The following is an 18,462-nucleotide window of genomic DNA, read 5'->3' as shown; positions in this document are numbered from 1 at the left end:
ATATTATATATATATTATATTATATTGAATAATGAAGCAATCTTTGCTTCAAGTTCCAAATTATGCTGTTACGAAACAACTGTGATTGTTCTGTGCTTAATGCAACCAAAATAACACTGTCATTTTATTTTAATTGTGTAACATAGAGTCTGATGTGTAACTTGAACAACCTGTGCATGTTTGTCTCTCTCAGACTAAATAAAGAATAACAGGACATTATATATTTAAGAAATCAGCAAATTCAGGCTTTGCAGAGAGATTTTTATTATGTTTTTTTAGACAAGAGAAACAGAAAAAGACAATAAACCAGCTAAAAAATAAAAACAAACTTTTCAAGAGAAATCTGAAATAAATAGAGAAACAGCTGAAACATTGGGCTCATCTGTGCTGCAGGATCAGTTTGGTTTGCATTTTAATTAAAAATCAGTTTTGGTTTGATTACAGAGTTTCTTTTTTGTTCTAGTTAAAGCGCATCCACAGAGAGCAGTCGGTGGGTTTGCTTTAGGTATCAGTGCAGTCAGAACTTTGTTTAGGTTAACAGAAACAGCAGAGGTGCAGTAGAAACAAGACGAAAATACTCATTTTGTTTTCAAAGCGTGGAAAGTTTGAATTGACCTCGTTCCTGCTTGTTTCTTTCACACTGTCTTCTCCATGCTTACGCTCGTCTGAGTGGTGGTGGCGTTGGTGTATGTGGGGACGCTGTACTTGGTGAGGACAGATTTAAACTGCTCCAGTGTGGCATCGGTTCGAACTCCCGTTGGGTCGAAGTGAGTGCGACTCACCCTGAAGCCGGCCTCTGTCAGGTACTGAAGAAACTTGTTCAACCTTTGAAGAGAAAAAAAAAAGGTATTATAAATGTATTCAAAGATGTATATTTTCTTCAGTATTTCTATAGTATTTTAAAGGATTGGTCTGGGGTTAGTCTATATTTTTCAGGATTCCTGAGGTCAGACGTCTCTTACTTTGGCATGTTCATGCCTCTGATGCTGTGGCGGTGGATGCTGTAGTAGAAGGGTGGGTGATCCAGAGATGCATCACACTTCAGCTTCTTCACTACGTTCCCAGACTCTTCTCCCGTCTTCCTCTTCCCTGCATGAAAACTAAATATTAGATCTGAACAGGAAACTGAACTGCAGCAGTGACTCCATTTTACAAACTTCAAACCCTACAAGGCGCAGACCTTCGTAGCTTTATTTTACATTCTAGTGAAGATCTCAAAGTTTCTAAGGACACCTTATCAGTCGGACTGAATTTTTGGGAAATGCATATAACATAATGCACAAGACATCTGGAATATTTCCATTTGTTGTGATGCTGCAGCTGTAGAAAAACAAGGAGTTTTTGTACCTTTTAGCTTTTAGTGAGGTGTTTGAAGCAAAAATAAAATGCAGAACCTGTTAGTCTCATACAGTTTGGGAAAAGGCTGTTCTGGAAGTACAAGAAACTGAAGAAGATAAAACCAAGAGCGTAAGAGGTTAAAGAAATCATTCACATTTATGTTTTCCCTGCAAAGCCTCCAGCTTTGCATTGTAAATTCTCTGTTGAGTGTACAACACAGTTGAGCTACACTGCTCTCTAGAGGATAGAAATGGAGCTACAAAGTGTAACAGGTCTGTCCTGCAAAGTGAGAGGAACCCCCTGCTCTTCCTAGTTTTCCTTGTTAACTATCTGTGATACTCTGTGATTGGTCTATGATATATTGGTTTTAAATCCTATAAATAAAGGGGGGGGGGGGGCAGAATTGCTTGTGGTTGTTTGCCTATTTGTGAACCAACTGCACTTGCAGTTTACATCTATGTCTGTAAAAGCATGGATGCTTCACATGCATCTTCCATCCAGAAACACAGAAAATCTATATAATCAGCACAGTTTCAAGGTGGACATCCAAGATTAGTGTCACCAATTCAGTATCTGACCAAATGTCTCCCCTTCTGTCCCTGAGTTATGGTGTTGAATTATGTCCAGAAAAGCATTTTTGCAGAGCATGATGATGTCACAATGAAATTAACATTTGACCTTTTGGATAGAAAATGTCATCACTTCATTATTTTATTCTATCAGACATTTATTTTAAGTTTTGTCACAGTTAGTAAATTAATTCTTGGGTTACTGCCAAAAACATTTTTTCTGAGGTCACAGTGACCACTGTCCTTTGACTTTCCCCCACCAAATCTGAATCAGTTCATTCTTTAGTCCAGGTGGACATTTGTGCCATATTTGAGGAAACTACGCAAGGCCATCTTGAGATACTGCATTCACAAGAACGAGATGTAGGCAAGTTCAGTGACCTTGACCTAGGCTTTCACCACCAAAATCTAATCAGTTCATTTCTGAGTCAAAGTGGACATTTGTGCCAAATTTGAAGAAATATCCTCAAGATGTTCTTGAGATATCGCGTTCAAGAGAATGGAATGGATGGACAACCCGAACATAACACCTCTGCGCCAGCAGTGGCCGGAGACGTAATTGAAAGAAATTATTTTAATATTAAATTTTAATTTTAAAAAAACAGAAGGGAGACTTCAAGCTCATGAGCATACCAGTGAGAACTATAGAGGGTATGCCATTGATTTCTGCATGCCAGCCTGAATAGTTTTTGGCTGGACTGCAGCATGTGAGGCCAGCCGTAAAAAAGTGTCTGCCAGTCACTGAGTGAGAGTGAGTGATGACGTTGCACCAAGTGATGATGTAAGACGCAGGGTTTCCCCATTGGCCATTGCTCTTTTAAAAGGAATAGGCATTGATAATCATTTTATGTAACCAGTGTAGCATGATAGCATGGTGGAATTAGCAAGCTAGCTAGCTAACTAGCTAGCTGCTACATGAGTAAATTTTAAAAACTCATTGCTTCATGCACACACTCTTGTCACAGCATAGGAATGCACATTGGTATCATCATATGAGGGAAAACTTTCATTTTCAGTAACCACTCTAACGTTAGCTTTAAAAACATGGTGAAATTAGCAAGCTAGTTAGCTAGCTAACTAGCCATCTGCCATCAAAGTTTCGGACAGAGGAAAGAGAGGATCACCTCATCAATTTGTCTGAGGAACAGCCATGTCTGTATGACACATGCTTTGAAATTTATAAGTAACATTACTGAATATTAAATGTTAAAATGGCCAAACTGGTGCTGCCACCTTCAACTTTAACAAGAGCTCGGACAATTAAAAGGTTTGACCGATTAATTGGCTCCCAATTTAAAGACGTTTTACAAGCTAACATTATCAGCAGAACTTGGCTCTGAAAGTGACCAATGACTGCGCAGCCTCCACCAGTCTTGTGGGGATGTACATCACTGACCAAAGAGAAAAGGGGAGGGTTGTATTTATTGATCATTGGGTACAGCTCCAGAGAAAGTAGCTCCCCTCTGCTGTGTGACTTTGTCTAAGTGAATTAATCTTCATTTTAAGATGTATTTACATGAATTTTTGGGTTGGAATACAACAGCGGGGAAAAGTTTATAACTGACTGAGTGCTGCCATTTCCCATTTCAAATTAAAAGCTCTTGTTTTAGGGTACAGCCATATACTAGGTTTTATACAGCAGTTAATTAGTGCTGATATAATAGAGTATAACCAGAGACCGTTGACAAACTGAGATGGCCCACTTTGGATTCCTAACTTTGTTATGCAACTGCTGTACAACAATTTCCCTCGGGATAATCTAAGTTCTATCATCATATTTCTTTCAACCCTAAAGAGACACGTACAAGCTAGTTTTGAGCAACAAAAAAAAAAACTGGTTTTCCACACAATATATAGTTGGGAAAAATCCAACGACAACTTGTATGCATGTTTGGCCAATAAGGCTAGTTCCTATTCTCAATAAAAACAAACCTGTGACTGACTCACCAGACTGCTCAGCAGGACCCGACTCCTCTCCGCTCTGTAAGGTCTTAATGACGACTCCACACTCCACTGCAGAGAGGAAACATTATTCTGTAAACAAGGGGTTTCTTCATACAAACATCAGACACACATCACAGATGAGGTGGGATGTTTTACCCTGGTTGGTGAGAGCGGACGGCCCGTGGACTAAAGACTTGAGGGTGGTGCACTCGGACTCGCAGATCAGAGTTTTGACAAGCGGCTGGATGTCGTCCATGCTGTGCTTCACCGCTGCTGACAGCATCCTCCTCAGGAAGCCCGTGTTAAACAAAGGACCAGACCTGAACACAAACACACACACACACACACACACACACACTGCAAGTTTGAAATCAGACGTTATAGTGATGCTTTCCTTATTTCCTTCAATAATGGACACTTTAAAAGAGATAAAAACAGTATAATCCAGACTTGTATATTTACATTTAAAATAATTTTGGCCCAACAGGAGAAGAATCACATGACACAAACTCCCATTTTTGGAGCTTTTTGGATATGCTCAAATATTGCAACATTGACCTTTTCAAGAAGGCAGTTGAAGGAATGAAAGATGAAGGCTGAATTTGGTGAAAAACTTTGAAAAAATGCTGGCACAAGCGACTTTTTTCATGTGATAAACAACATGTTAGGCCACGTTAATCGCAGCACACACAGCTGCATGTAAACGGCAATATTACTGGATACATTCATTTTCAGGATGGCACGGTGGTGCAATGGTTAGCGCTGTCCCCACAGCAAGAAGGTTGCGGGTTAGAATCTGCCTGCCAGCTGGGGCCCTTCTGTGTGGAGTTTGCATGTTCTAACCGTGTCAGCGTGGGTTTTCTCTCCAGCTTCCTTCCACAATCCAAAGACATAAAGATCAGGTTAATTGGTCACTCTAAAAAAGGTGTGAGTCCAGGGTGTACCCTGCCTCTTGCCCACTGTCAGCTGGGATAGGCTCCAGCCTCACTGCAAACATGTGCCTGGATAAGTGGAGGGGATAATGAATGGATGAATGTTCATTTTCATTAGCCACGGTTAATAGGAATATGGTCTCTTTGGGAATAAGGGCAAAAACCGGAATATTTTTTGTGCATGTAAATGTAATCGATGGCAGTGTCAGCCGCAACTCAATAGTCATCATTTTTGCATTTAGGGTGCTTTCAGACCGCATTGTTCACATTGTTCATTTTAGTCAAACCGTATAGTTTGAAAACGAGGCTCCAACTAGAAAACAATGTTTTGATGTATTGGATGTGCTGAATGTGCATATTAAGGCAGTACAGGAGGAGACGCACATTAATAATCCTCTGGGACTGTAACATGCTCATGTTTAACCCAAACAATGTGTAATGTGACTGCAGTTGGTTTGGATCAAGGTTGAAACACGTTCTCACCGCAAAACAAAGAGAGTTTATTTGTAACAGGACTGAGACCACCGCTTCAAGAAGGTGTGTAGGTCCAGTTCTTTGGTGAGCACCCAAATGTGATTGCTGTGTTCACACCTGCCCAAACAAACTGCACTTAGGGGGGCAAACAAACTTGAGTTCGATTGAACCAAACCAAACAGGGCAGGTGTGAAAGCATCTCCAGCCGGTGCTGCCACCAGATGGCTGAGGCTTTCTGCATTAAATACAGTTTTCAGTGACTTCTCAGCTCAGTGAGGTGTGTCTGTGTGTGACTGATGCTGCTGTGGGCAGTGGTGCTGAGAGGTTTACCATAACGGTCCCAGCTGCACCGCTGTCTTTCCAGGCAGACTTCCATGGCAATTACAGGGCAGCGTGTCTGTAGGAAATACGAATAAAGACATGTTTTACTTTCTATATCTACTGCAGCTTCCTGTACGTATTCTCTGAAGAAAATTTAACAACAACTCACCATCCACCATGTTTCCCTGTTTGAGGAAGACTCTCTCTTCACACCACTGACAATGGATCAGTTTCCTTAACTTCTTTGCTGACTCGTCAGCCTGTGTAGGTCCTCTGAGGACTCTCACCACCACCAGGACGAAATGCTCCAATGCCACCGCCAGCAATACCTCGATGCCTTTATTACAGCGAGCCGCAGCTCTACATCAGACAGCGAGAAGTACATTTTCTTTAATCTTAGTACCACATTGGATTAGACGTACATCAAGAATTTAAAGTCTTACCTGGCCACAGTGGCTACCACCATGCGTGCAGCCAGCTCTTTGTAATACTCGGTGCGTACTATGTGACAACCGTAGTGACGCAGGGTGACATTGGGAGACTTGGCGTACAGAGAGCCTGTGTCTGTGGATGTCACAGAGATGATCCCCAGGTTCCGGACGTTTCTGAAGGCTGCATCCAGGTAGTTCACTGCCGTCCCGAATGGATCCAAATGACTGAAAGATTCAAGAGATAAAGTAACTTCTTAAATATCTAACAGCAAATATTTAGAAAGCATTTGTCTTTATTATTCTGCAGTATAAAAAAATCACCCAGGCTAATCCCCTTTGACAGACAAGCTAGACACATTATAACTAGTGAAAAAGTCCATTAATGGGGTAAAAAAATTAATTGGTAATATTTCTTGAAATAAGCACAGAAATCAAGCCACTACAAAAAACACACTATCCATCTAGTAGAAAAACACCTGATATAATCAATGAAATTTCAAAAATATTTTCAAAAACAGATCTACAAAGAAGGATTGAAACATTAATGTGTACGTTTGAACATTCAGGGAGCCTCAGCAGGTCATTTTTTCCTTTTATTAAAAAATTAACATGAAATGAAAATGAAATTTAAAAAAAACATGATAGAAAATGGATGTAATCAATAATTTAATCAATTTTAGATTAAGATAATCAGATCCTGGCTGCTACTTTTACAGTATTTCTGGGACTATTCTATATTGGTCTTGTTGTCATCAAATCTCAAATGTGTAAGTACATGTTGCAAAACTTTCTGACTTCCTGTCTGTGTCTCAGCTCCAAGCCCATTGATTCCTACTGAAGAAGTAAATCTTCAAAACATAAATATATAGTTTAATTTTTTTTTAAAGTTCCAGTTTTTTTCCCAAAACAGCTGCTTACTATAGTTTTTATCAAACAAACAGGAGGAAATAGTGCATTTGTTGCTGACGATCCACATTTGGTGCTCTCGTGAGTATTTGGTGCAGCAGGACAGTGTACACTGTAGTTCATTTTGGCTCAATCCCACGTACACTGTCCTGCTGCACCAAAATGAACTACAGAGTGTGTTCATAGTGGTGAAGGGACATGTCACCCAGTGCAACATTGTGGCTCACTGATATGTTTTTAACAACAATGGAGCTCTATGATACTCACACAATACTTGTCAGTAGATTCAGTCACTGTTAGTTTGAGTCTGAACATGAAGGTTTTGGTGACAAGAGGAAAAATAGTAAATATCACCAGACTTAATATAAATGTGACAGATTCGAACATGCTTTTGTCATTTTTAGATTGTACTTTGAAGTACTTTCTTTTCCATAAGTTTTTGCAGTTATTTTTACAGATTAAAGGCTAAATGATAACTATAAATATGTATTCGTCCTTTTCCACCTAACCGCATGTCAGCAAGTATTGATAAATTACTCAAACTAATCTGATAAATAAGATAAATTGATTTCAACGTTGATAAAAATCTTCATACTTACATGTAGTCAAAGGGCCACAGGTGCATGGTGACGTTGGCATCCATCTTGGCGACTTCCACTGTAGCGATGGGCGCTCCCTCTCCTTCACTGCTGGTCCCGTCGGGCCCCCGGGGACCTCGAGAGCCTCCGTCCACCCGGATGTGGTTGAGTTCACAGTTCTCTTTGATCATTTTGACGCATGTGTCGCTGATGTCTGTTATGGTCACTTTGACTGCATTACGAAGGTGCTTCGCCCACTGGAGGCCCATAATCCCTGAGTGACAGAGAGAGACACAGAGAGGGGAGTGTTGAAGTGAAGGTCGGGAAACATTTCCTCAACCAATACTTTCAAGGCACAATGTAAATGTATACTTTCTGCTTCTTGCACATCTCTTTCCATTTTAAAATATATGTTTTACATATGTTTTTAATGTTTTTGTTCTATTCAAGATTCTTGACTTGCAGTGCTTGTTTCCTTTTTGCTTTTCTCTTACTTAATACTGTACCTAGGCAAAGTCCTTGTACATTGAAAACCTACATGAAAATAAACCCGATTCAGATTCTTATGTGGTTTAACTTGATAATCAATCTTCTTGAGGTCTGAATCTGAGACCTTATTGGTCTCAGATTCAGACCTCAAGATGTTAATTTCTTTAAACTGGAGCTACAACAGTCAATGTCTCTCATTTTTTTCTGTTAATCAATTACTCTATCCCCCTATAACAAAATGCCCATAACAAAATGGCTTGTCGGGTCTGACCTACATTTACAAAACTAAGTACTATGCTCAAAACTCAGTCGACAGGTAAAATAATTCCTCTTATTCGCAGGAATGTGACTCCACTAGAATCTACTAAGGGATACCTGTAATAATTTTTTGAAATATGTAATTTTTTGGTAATGAAAATAAATCTCAACAATTGGAAGCCTTTTTTCCATTTGCTTTTTGAAAATAAGATATTTGGGATAAATTACACCATTTATTACTTGATCACACCACCACAGGTTTTTATTACTGTAAAAAAATTACTGCTGGAATTTTTGTCACAGTAGATTTGAGTGCAGCCCTAAATGTGACATAATTTACACATAATTTGGTTGTTGCTGCAGCACAAACACAGCAACACAGATAAATAGAGAAGAATAACAATGAACTAATAAGAGGAACAAAACACTATAATATGACTAAAGTACAAGATAGACACTTCACATGAGCATTTGGACATTAAATGGTGGTGTGATTAATGTTCCAAAAAAATCAGTGTAACATATTAACATAATATAGTATAAAATGGTTAATTCAATCTCACCTGTGGCTCCAAAAGCATCCAGACACTCGATCGGGCTTCTCTCCTCCGCCAGAACAGCAAGCGAACAAAACACCAGCTGCCTAAAATACACACACAAACTCTGCTTAAAAGGATGGTTGCAATCAAAGTTTAAAAAAAACTGCACACACGCACACACACACGTATATTTATAAGACCTAAAGTCTCATGTGAATGACGCTGACCTGTTGGTCTTCATCTTGCGGTTGAAGTAGGTGTCACTCTTCTGAGGGGTGGTGTGGTTTGGGAGGAGCTGGACGTTGGTTCCAAGTTCTTTCATGATTTCATACGCCTGACCAGACGGAGCTGCCGACACACATTACACATTGAAATCACTCAGAAAAGTCATCACAGTATCATTACTTTTTTTTTTTTTTTGTGCAAAACCATCCATAGAGGAATCTCTGAGGATTATACAACTTGAAGCTCTATATGGTGCCTCAACAGAGAGCATGACTGAGGCAGGATCTGGACTAAGGAGCACATGGTTACAGTAAGAGCTTTTTAATATGGTGCAGCAACTGGTGTTTGAACATAAAGCATGTCTTCAGCAGATGTAGAGACAGTGGTAGTGTAGATGCAACCAGCTAATAGCCGAGTCTCATAAAATGGAAGGTTCTGGATGTCTCCACAGCATATAGAAATGAATCCTTGTTTTGAGAAAGTTTTCTCAGAAGTTTGATTCTTTCTGTGCTACGGCAACATGGAATTGGCTAGATGTGAGCAATGCCCAAAACCCTGTATACTAGATAAACCTGTAAACAAAGAATGCCCAAAGAGAACAATATCTGTCTCTTTAATGCTCCAATATATTCATCAGCTAGTCTCTAACTGTGTCTGTTTGCTACTGAGCAGGTAGTGTACTATAGCGTTTTACAGCCTTTTCTCTGAAAATGGCACTATGAGAGCAGTGAGAATGAATCAATAAAGTTGTGGGCCCGACAGATAAACAGTGAGCTAGAACTTACTGTAAAAATCCAAAATCTCTTTAAAGCTGAGGGGAGCTGCAGAGTTCCACTTTCACATTCAAGTTGTCCACTATATACTGTAAATATGTGAAACTAGTGTAGAAATTCGTTTATTTCACTCAAGGACAACAGTGAAAAAAAGCTTATGTTTGTGACTCTTGATCCTATTGTATCGTCTTATTATGATATGCAATTGACCAAAACTGGATATCTAGTCTGATACATAGACTATACAAATAATGGACATAGCGTCTGTGACTGACAGTTTTGAAGCCTCCAGTTTGGTGTAAATGTTTATTTATGCGGTTAGATGTTTTATGTGGGCGGCACAGTGGTGTGGTGGTTAGCACTGTCGCCTCACAGCAAGAGGGTTGCCGGTTCGATCCCGGGTGTGGGAGCCCTTCTGTGTGGAGTTTGCATGTTCTCCCCGTGTCAGTGTGGGTTCTCTCCGGGCACTCCGGCTTCCTCCCACAGTCCAAAGACATGCAGATTGGGGACTAGGTTAATTGATAACTCTAAATTGTCCATAGGTGTGAATGTGAGCGTGAATGGTTGTTTGTCTCTATGTGTCAGCCCTGCGATAGTCTGGCGACCTGTCCAGGGTGTACCCTGCCTCTCGCCCAATGTCAGCTGGGATAGGCTCCAGCCCCCCCCTCCCCGCGACCCTCAAGAGGATGAAGCAGTTAGAAGATGAATGAATGATGTTTTATGTTTTCATGGAGATCCTGGTATGACAACCAAAAAAAAAAAAGACCGGGTAACATTGTTAGGTGGTCAGCAAGATTATCAGCAAGCAAGAATCCTCCTTGTCCTCCTTGACATCTTTTCTGGCCACATCTCAAGGAAACAAGGAAGGATTTTAGGGAGCTCAGGGCCGGGTGTCACTTGCGCAAAGTGCGACAGATTTAAAATTCCCCTTTGTCCCAAATTCAATAAACATGCTTCATTTGCACAAAGAGTAATTCTTACTTTGTATTTTTTGCTCACACTTAGCATCGTAGCACTTTCCAATCCTTTTTTAACATTCATGATTTTTCATCTTTTTTATAGGCTTTATTGATGTACTTTTACATGTTTAATGTTATTGTTTATGTGTACTCCGCTGCAAGCTGATTTTCCCCTAGTGGGACAATAAAGAACTGAACTGAATAAGAAAAATAAGCAGCTTGAGCCTGGAGAGTATTAACCAAAAATCTGTGTGACAAACTGGATGTGTGGAGTGTGAAGGATGTGGGTGTTCACCAGGGAAGGTCTGACAAAGACAGAGTATAGAGCTGCATTATGTAGAGTCTAGGATCCAGGAATTTTTGGATCTTAAAGGGGACCTATTATACTCATTTTTTTGCTTAGATTCATACTTGTATTTTGAGTTTGTACTAGAAAATGGTTGCATATTTTAATGGTCAAAAAACACTTTATTTTTCTCATACTGTCTGTGCTGGAACACCCGTATTCATCCTCTGTCTAAGAGGCTCCATTTTAGCGCCTATCTCATAAAGCCCTTCCCAAAAAAAGGCTCAGTCTGCTCTGATTTCTCAGTGTTTCCAAATCTTCAATATCTCAGCGTCCCTGCATTGTCATTGCAGCTGGGAGAATGGCTTAATGTAAAAAATCTGACATTAGAACAGTACATATATGGCACAAAATAAGAAAACACATCATAGGTCCCCTTTAACCTGAACAGGGGACAGAAAGTCTACTTTAATTCTGACCATTTTTTTTAAATCTGTCTCAATATCTCCCCACATCTGTCCAGTGAAGCATTTGTACCAAGATTGTGTCAGTGTTCATTACCTGGCTCCTCAAACGGCACGTCTGAGCTCCCTGAGTAGCTGGCTTCAGTCTCTCCTTTGTTGACATGTCGCTTCAGATGGCTGATCATGTCCGTCTTGCGGGCGATGGTGACAGAACACACCACACAGTGGTAGTGAGCCACATGTCTCACTGAAGCCTGGACAGAAAATGACAGAATATTAGTATATTTCTTTGATAAATATGGAGTTGTGCTTTTGTACTTTGTTACTTTGCCTTTTTTAAAAATTAATTCTTTATCTTCATTTCTAAGCAAGCCACATTGTATTTAGTCTATTTGAGGAATTTCAGTCAGGATTTAAAGTGCATCATAGCACTGAGACAGCACTAGTTAAAATTACAAATGACCTTCTGATTGCTTCAGACAAAGGACTTGTCTCTGTACTTGTTTTATTAGATCTTAGTGCGGCGTTTGACACAATTGACCATCAAATTCTACTGCAGAGACTGGATCACTTAATTGGCCTAAAAGGTTCTGCACTGAGCTGGTTTAAATCTTATTTATCTGATCGTTTTCAGTTTGTTCACGTTCATAATGAATCGTCCTTACGTACCAAAGTTTGTTTTGGAGTTCCGCAAGGTTCTGTGCTCGGACCAATCCTATTTACTCTATATATGCTTCCTCTAGGTAACATCATTAGAAATCACTCTATAAATTTCCATTGTTATGCGGATGATACACAGTTGTATTTATCGATGAAGCCAGAAGAAAGTAATCAATTAACTAAACTCCATAACTGCCTTAAAGACATAAAAACCTGGATGAGCACCAATTTCCTGATGTTAAATTCAGACAAAACTGAAGTCATTGTTCTTGGCCCCAAACAACTCAGAGACTCTTTATCTGATGACATAGTTTCTCTAGATGGCATTGCTCTGGCCTCTAGCACTACCGTAAGAAACCTTGGAGTAATATTTGATCAAGATTTGTCTTTTAATTCTCATTTAAAACAAACCTCACGGACTGCATTTTTTCATCTGCGTAATATTGCGAAAATTAGGCCTATCCTGACCCGAAAAGATGCAGAAAAATTGGTCCACGCTTTTGTTACCTCAAGGCTGGATTACTGTAACTCTAAATTATCAGGTAGCTCTAGTAAGTCCTTAAAAACTCTCCAGCTAATTCAGAATGCAGCAGCATGTGTACTAACAGAAACTAAGAAACGAGATCATATTTCTCCTGTTTTAGCTTCTCTGCACTGGCTCCCTGTAAAATCCAGAATTGAATTTAAAATCCTACTGTTAACTTATAAAGCTCTAAATGGTCAGGCTCCGTCATATCTTAGAGAGCTCATAGTGCCATATCATCCCACCAGAACACTGCGCTCTGAGAACGCAGGGTTACTCGTGGTCCCTAAAGTCTCAAAAGTAGATCAGGAGCCAGAGCCTTCAGCTATCAGGCTCCTCTCCTGTGGAATCATCTTCCTGTTACGGTCCGGGAGGCAGACACCATCTCCACATTTAAGACTAGACTTAAGACTTTCCTCTTTGATAAAGCTTATAGTTAGGGCTGGCGCAGGCTTGCCCTGTACCAGCCCCTAGTTAGGCTGACTTAGGCCTAGTCTGCCGGAGGACCCCTCTATAATACACCGGGCACCTTCTCTCCTTCTCTCTCTCTCTCATTCTATTACTGCATCTTGCTAACTCGGCCATTCTGGATGTCACTAACTCAGCTTCTTCTCCGGAGCCTTTGTGCTCCACTGTCTCTCAGATTAACTCATATCACAGCGGTGCCTGGACAGCGTGACGTGTGTGGTTGTGCTGCTGCCGTGGTCCTACCAGATGCCTCCTGCTGCTGCTGCCATCATTAGTCATTAGTCATACTTCTACTGTGATTATACACATATGACTATTGTCACACATGTATACTGCCAGATATTAATACATACTTTCAACATATTGTACCACAGTAGCCAGAACTGTAACTATAATATTATTACTTTCAATAATGTTGTTGTAAGCTACTGTCATTACCTGCATCTCTCTCTCTCTCTCTCTCTCTCTCTCTCTCTTTCTCTGTCTCATTGTGTCATACGGATTACTGTTAATTTGTTATGCTGATCTGTTCTGTACGACATCTATTGCACGTCTGTCCGTCCTGGAAGAGGGATCCCTCCTCAGTTGCTCTTCCTGAGGTTTCTACCGTTTTTTTTCCCCGTTAAAGGGGCTTTTTTGGGGAGTTTTTCCTTATCTGCTGTGAGGGTCATAAGGACAGAGGGATGTCGTATGCTGTAAAGCCCTGTGAGGCAAATTGTGATTTGTGATATTGGGCTTTATAAATAAAATTGAATTGAATTGAATTGAATTTGTGTGTTTGTATAGGCTAGGGATGGGAGGATTTAGAGGTTCTGTTTGGAAATCTTTCTTCTAGTTCACGATATTGATTGATAAAGATGCTACGTAAAAAAAAAAAAAAATCAGAAATGACAGGAACCTTAAAATAAAGCATTTCTGCAGCACAACAACATTTATGCTTAAGACAAGTTTGTGAAAAGTGAGAAGGGATCGACATGAAAGGTCCATCTGTGGTGATGCAGCTTGAAGCCACAGGGCAGTATTGTTCCAAGCTGAAGGGAACTTGATCTGCAGATAGTGTGTGTCTAATTTCTCACCGGATCTCCACTCAGGCTGGGCTTCAGGTTTCTGCAGGGCAGGTGGCAGATGCACATCCTCTGGCCTGTTAATGGTCAAGGGTCAAAGGTCAGTAATTCTGTTGTTTGAATTCAGATTTGATGAGCATCTTCACAGCTTGATTTACTGAGACCAAGATATCAGTAGATGATACGTTCACACAGTTTTCTGTGTTTTCTGTAAACAGATCTGGACATGACTAATTTTAGCTTTGTTTACTTATTCAGACATTCCAGTTTTAAGTAGGCATCCTACAATATGTGGCCAAAAGTATGTGTACTTCTGTCCATGTACTCTGGAGCTGCTCATAGGCTACACTGGCCAGCTACCAATTAGCTGCTAGCTAATAGCTAATATTATTAGCTATTAGCTATTAGCAAATTTCAGCCCCCTAGGGCAAAGATTTTGGTTATCAAAGGGTGTGGTAACCGACTGACAGACAGAGTAGGCTATAGAGCTGCTGGTTGCAGCTAAAAAATGCAAAAAACATTTGGGCAACAGGGTGCTTGCAACTTCATTTCAGGACCTGCTTGTCCCCGTGCACAAAGCCAGCTCCATTAAGAAATGGTTTTCCCAGTTTGGTTTTAAGGAAGTTGATTGGTCTGCACAGTAGCCTGGTGAGACCATCCTGATGACGTGAACTCAACATTCTGTTTCACTCTCTGTATCAGTCTCTATCTGTACAGAGCCCCGACCTCAACCCCATCTAACACCTTTGGGATGAACTAGAACAACGATTATGAGCCAGACCTGATCGGCCAGCTTTAGTGTGAGTGTGTATGTGTTTCATATTCCTACCTTCAAACTCCACATAGACTTTCCAATGGAGGTTCTGCAGGTGTCGCCGGAGCTTGTGGCTGTAGCAGGCTTTAAACTTCTCCTCAGGGCACAGAGGACACGACTTCCGTCCCGCTGATGAGTGGAAACACAAAATCAATTAGCAGGGCTGCAACTAACAATTATTTTCATTATTGCTTAATTTGCTGATTATTTTGGCTTGTAAAATGCAAAAAAAAAAAAAAAAAAACATATTTCAAATGTCATGTCATCACAGATCTCTGAAGACAAATATGACATCTTAAATATCTTGTATATTCGACCAACACTCCAAAACTTAAAGATAGTTTGTTCACCATCACAGGAGACATAAAAAGCCACAAAAATTACCAACTGAGGCACTTAAACAAGTTACATTTTGGCACTTTTGCATCAAAAATTACAGTTAATCAATTATCAGTGGTTTCTGATTCATTCTCTATCAACTGACTAACTGTCCTCCAATTCTACCTCTATGTCGTCTGATTTATTTATTTTTTCACAAAATAAGAGAAACACAGGAGAAGAATGGTGAAGATTTACAGAATAACTGAACTTACCACCATTGAGGTCAACCAGCCCCTCAAGGCCCTCCAGTTTAGTTTGGATGGAGATGTGTCTCTCTGTTTAGCAGAAAAGGTGAACATTCAAAGTTTTTTTCTTTGAAGTCAGAAAACATCTGCAAAGTTTGAGTTGACTATCCTGTCATTAAAGTTTCCTTCTTCAAGTCGGTGAACACAGATGGTATGAAGCCATATCCACCAATCAATACACAAAAACAGCTTTTATGAACTCACCAGCAGTTGTGGTTGAAGGTTTAGCATCGCTGTCTGCAGCAGCTTCAGTCTTCACAGCCTGTTCTCCAGCTTGGTCACCAGCTGACGTTGCCTCTCCACCATATCCACCTTGACAGACAGACAGGAAGGGAAACAAAATAGATCTTTAAGCTATTTTGATTTTTGTTGTCAATTACATGGTGCAATAAATGCTGTTTCCACAAACAGAAAGTTAGTTCAGCTTAACGTGTTTGAAGAGTGCCTGTTTTGGCTGACTGGCCACTTTTCAAAACCAGTTTATGTCCTCCCACTTTCAAAGGTCAGAGATGGAAAAATCCAGGTACATTCATCAGAGGCAGTGAGGCCAGTAATGATTTTTTATTCATCTACAAAATTTCAGAAAATAATAAAACTGTGAAATGATTTCTTGTTTCCAACAGCACGTAACTCAAATATAATCAGTTTACTGTGATATAAAACAGAAAAACAGATAATTTGACACTGGAGAAACTTCAACCAGAGAATGTTTGAATGTTTTTAGATGGAAATTCTTAATATAGCATTTACAAGAATTACATTCCTGGTATTGCAGGGAACAAAAACAATTACAGCCAGCTCAAGGACAGTATTTCTAAGACAGTTCACTTGAGTATTTTCATTTTTTTACTTTATACATCTACTCCACTACATTGTGGAGGCAAGTATTATACTTTTTACTCTGCTACATTTATTTGATAACTTTTGTTACTTTGCAGACTCAAATTCTAAATACAAATAAGGGATGGGAAGAGATACAATTTTATCAAAAATCATGATTGAAAATAAAAAGTTGATTGTGGTGAACTTATTGGGATAATTCTGAATATTATGTCCAGCAGCATCCAAAGAGACTGTTGGGCAACCAACAATTAAAGAGACTCTACGAAAACAGACTGCATACAAACAGCTTAGAAGCCCACTTGCATGTTCATTTTAGGAGTTTTGAGCATATTTTAATAATCAAAGGGGTTATATTGGGAATTGCAATTATGTTGGCCAGGATAATTGTGACATGCAATTTTCATATCCTCCCATGCCTAATACAAATGATTAATAACTAATAAATAATGATGTACTATTGTGGATTAAACTACCCAGCAGTAGGCTTCATAAGCAGTTAAAATTATCCTCACGTTTACCAGTTGCAACATCCAAGATGAATAGAAATATGATTCTGAAACTGGCCCGAAGGCTCTGAAACTTCTGTATAATGTATAATTTTTCCTTTTGTACTTCAACTATATTTACAAGCTAATATTTTTATACTCTTGCTCAAGTTTTGAATACAGGACTTTACTTCTCACAATTGTTTTTCCCCAAAGAGTTGGTTTTGCTTAAGTAGGCTAGAAGATCTGAACCCTTCTTCCACCTTTGACTTTCACAGTTAAAAGAACAATAAAGTGAGGAAACATTTGATCATATAGAGACTTTTTGGTGACTATTCAAGATCTTGAGTAGTAATTTGGTCTCATAGCCTCAGTACCTGTTCCCACTGTAAGTTTACACAACAAATTAACATATATTGTTATATTAAACGACAAATGAGCATAATTTATTCACAATAACAGCATGTTAACATCATGTATTTACAAACAGCATCTTCTCCTTCTCACACTTTCTAAATCCTACAATGAAGTTAAGCTAACCTAACGCTAGCTGGTTGTTAAACCAACATGTTTGGGCACGCGGCTTCATAAATATTAAACGGTTAATATGCCGTTCATAAACGGACAGTTGATGTCCAAGCTGAGCGGTCCTGTAGTGCAGCTCCGCGATGAGACCGTGTCATATGAAACTGTGGTGCAACCCAAATCCAGCACTCTAATAAAGCCTCTACGGAGAGACACACCAACGTATGATACTGCTAACGACAATGGTTCAGCTAATATTAGCTTAGAACGCTTTTGTCGCTGTTATTGTTGACTATTTAGGTCCTATGGCGGAGCTCCGTGGTGAGGCCCTCGTTTAGTTCAGCAGTTACAAACTCATATTCTCCGTGAATTCACCGAACAGCGCTGATGATGACAACACGACAATTTATTATCCACTTTAAGGTCCCAAATTTAGCATTCACACTACAAACGGGTGCAGTTAACTTACGTTTGATATCGACGTCCTCCTGGTGTAGCTCAGCAGCGTCTGCCTCTTTGAGCTCCGCCATTGCTAACTACAGCAACATACGCAGGAAATGTTCTGTCGTACGTACTTTACGCAAACTGCGCAGTTTGTAAACGTAAGTTTCGGTTGCATTTCTCGTATTTGACTCATTTAACGGTTAAAAGAAATCGTCAAATAATACCAAAAGATTTAACACATACAGCTGCAACTCACAAAATCTCAAAGGTGACAGGTGAATGAGTAGCCTGTGATGAAATCTTATATGTCTCTCTCTCTCTCTCTCTCTCTCTCTCTCTCTCTCTCTCTATATATATATATATTCGTTTTGGGTTTTTTTGGTGTTTTTTTTCGTTTTGTTGTTTGTTCGGTGAGAGAGAGTGAGGACACACCTTGTCTTACAAAGTTCACTTTTTGTATTGCTTGATATATTATTAATGGTCTTCTATGATTTAATATCTGTAATCATGGACTTGCAGCAGAT

At 39.7% G+C, this 18,462-nt stretch overlaps 1 protein-coding gene across 1 annotated transcript; it reads right to left on the bottom strand.

Moving 5' to 3' along the window:
- Window positions 1-240: 240 nt before the first annotated feature.
- trmt1l (tRNA methyltransferase 1-like) lies at window positions 241-18,028 on the bottom strand. The gene is made up of 16 exons (XM_049588052.1): window positions 17,964-18,028; window positions 15,846-15,953; window positions 15,609-15,671; window positions 15,031-15,144; window positions 14,214-14,278; window positions 11,584-11,740; window positions 9,007-9,127; window positions 8,804-8,883; window positions 7,515-7,767; window positions 6,022-6,234; window positions 5,748-5,938; window positions 5,588-5,654; window positions 4,008-4,171; window positions 3,855-3,920; window positions 963-1,089; window positions 241-825 (listed from the first exon to the last, which is right to left on the bottom strand). The coding sequence occupies exons 1-16, from the start codon at window positions 18,022-18,024 to the stop codon at window positions 636-638; spliced, it is 2,040 nt and encodes a 679-aa protein (XP_049444009.1). The 5' UTR covers window positions 18,025-18,028; the 3' UTR covers window positions 241-635.
- Window positions 18,029-18,462: the final 434 nt, after the last annotated feature.

This window comes from Epinephelus fuscoguttatus, linkage group LG10 (genome assembly GCF_011397635.1).
Source record: "Epinephelus fuscoguttatus linkage group LG10, E.fuscoguttatus.final_Chr_v1".
Taxonomy (NCBI): Eukaryota; Metazoa; Chordata; class Actinopteri; order Perciformes; family Serranidae; genus Epinephelus; species Epinephelus fuscoguttatus.
Note: the sequence above shows the minus strand (reverse complement) of the source record. Positions and strands in the feature narration are given on the sequence as shown.

Coding starts and splice junctions, on each gene's coding strand:
- trmt1l (XM_049588052.1), bottom strand. CDS start 18,024: ATGGCGGAGCTCAAAGAGGCAGACGCTGCTGAGCTACACCAGGAGGAC. Junction 15,672..15,845: donor ACCTTCAACCACAACTGCTG/GTGAGTTCATAA, acceptor TCTGCTAAACAG/AGAGACACATCTCCATCCAA. Junction 9,128..11,583: donor CGTGCCGTTTGAGGAGCCAG/GTAATGAACACT, acceptor GTGTGTCGGCAG/CTCCGTCTGGTCAGGCGTAT.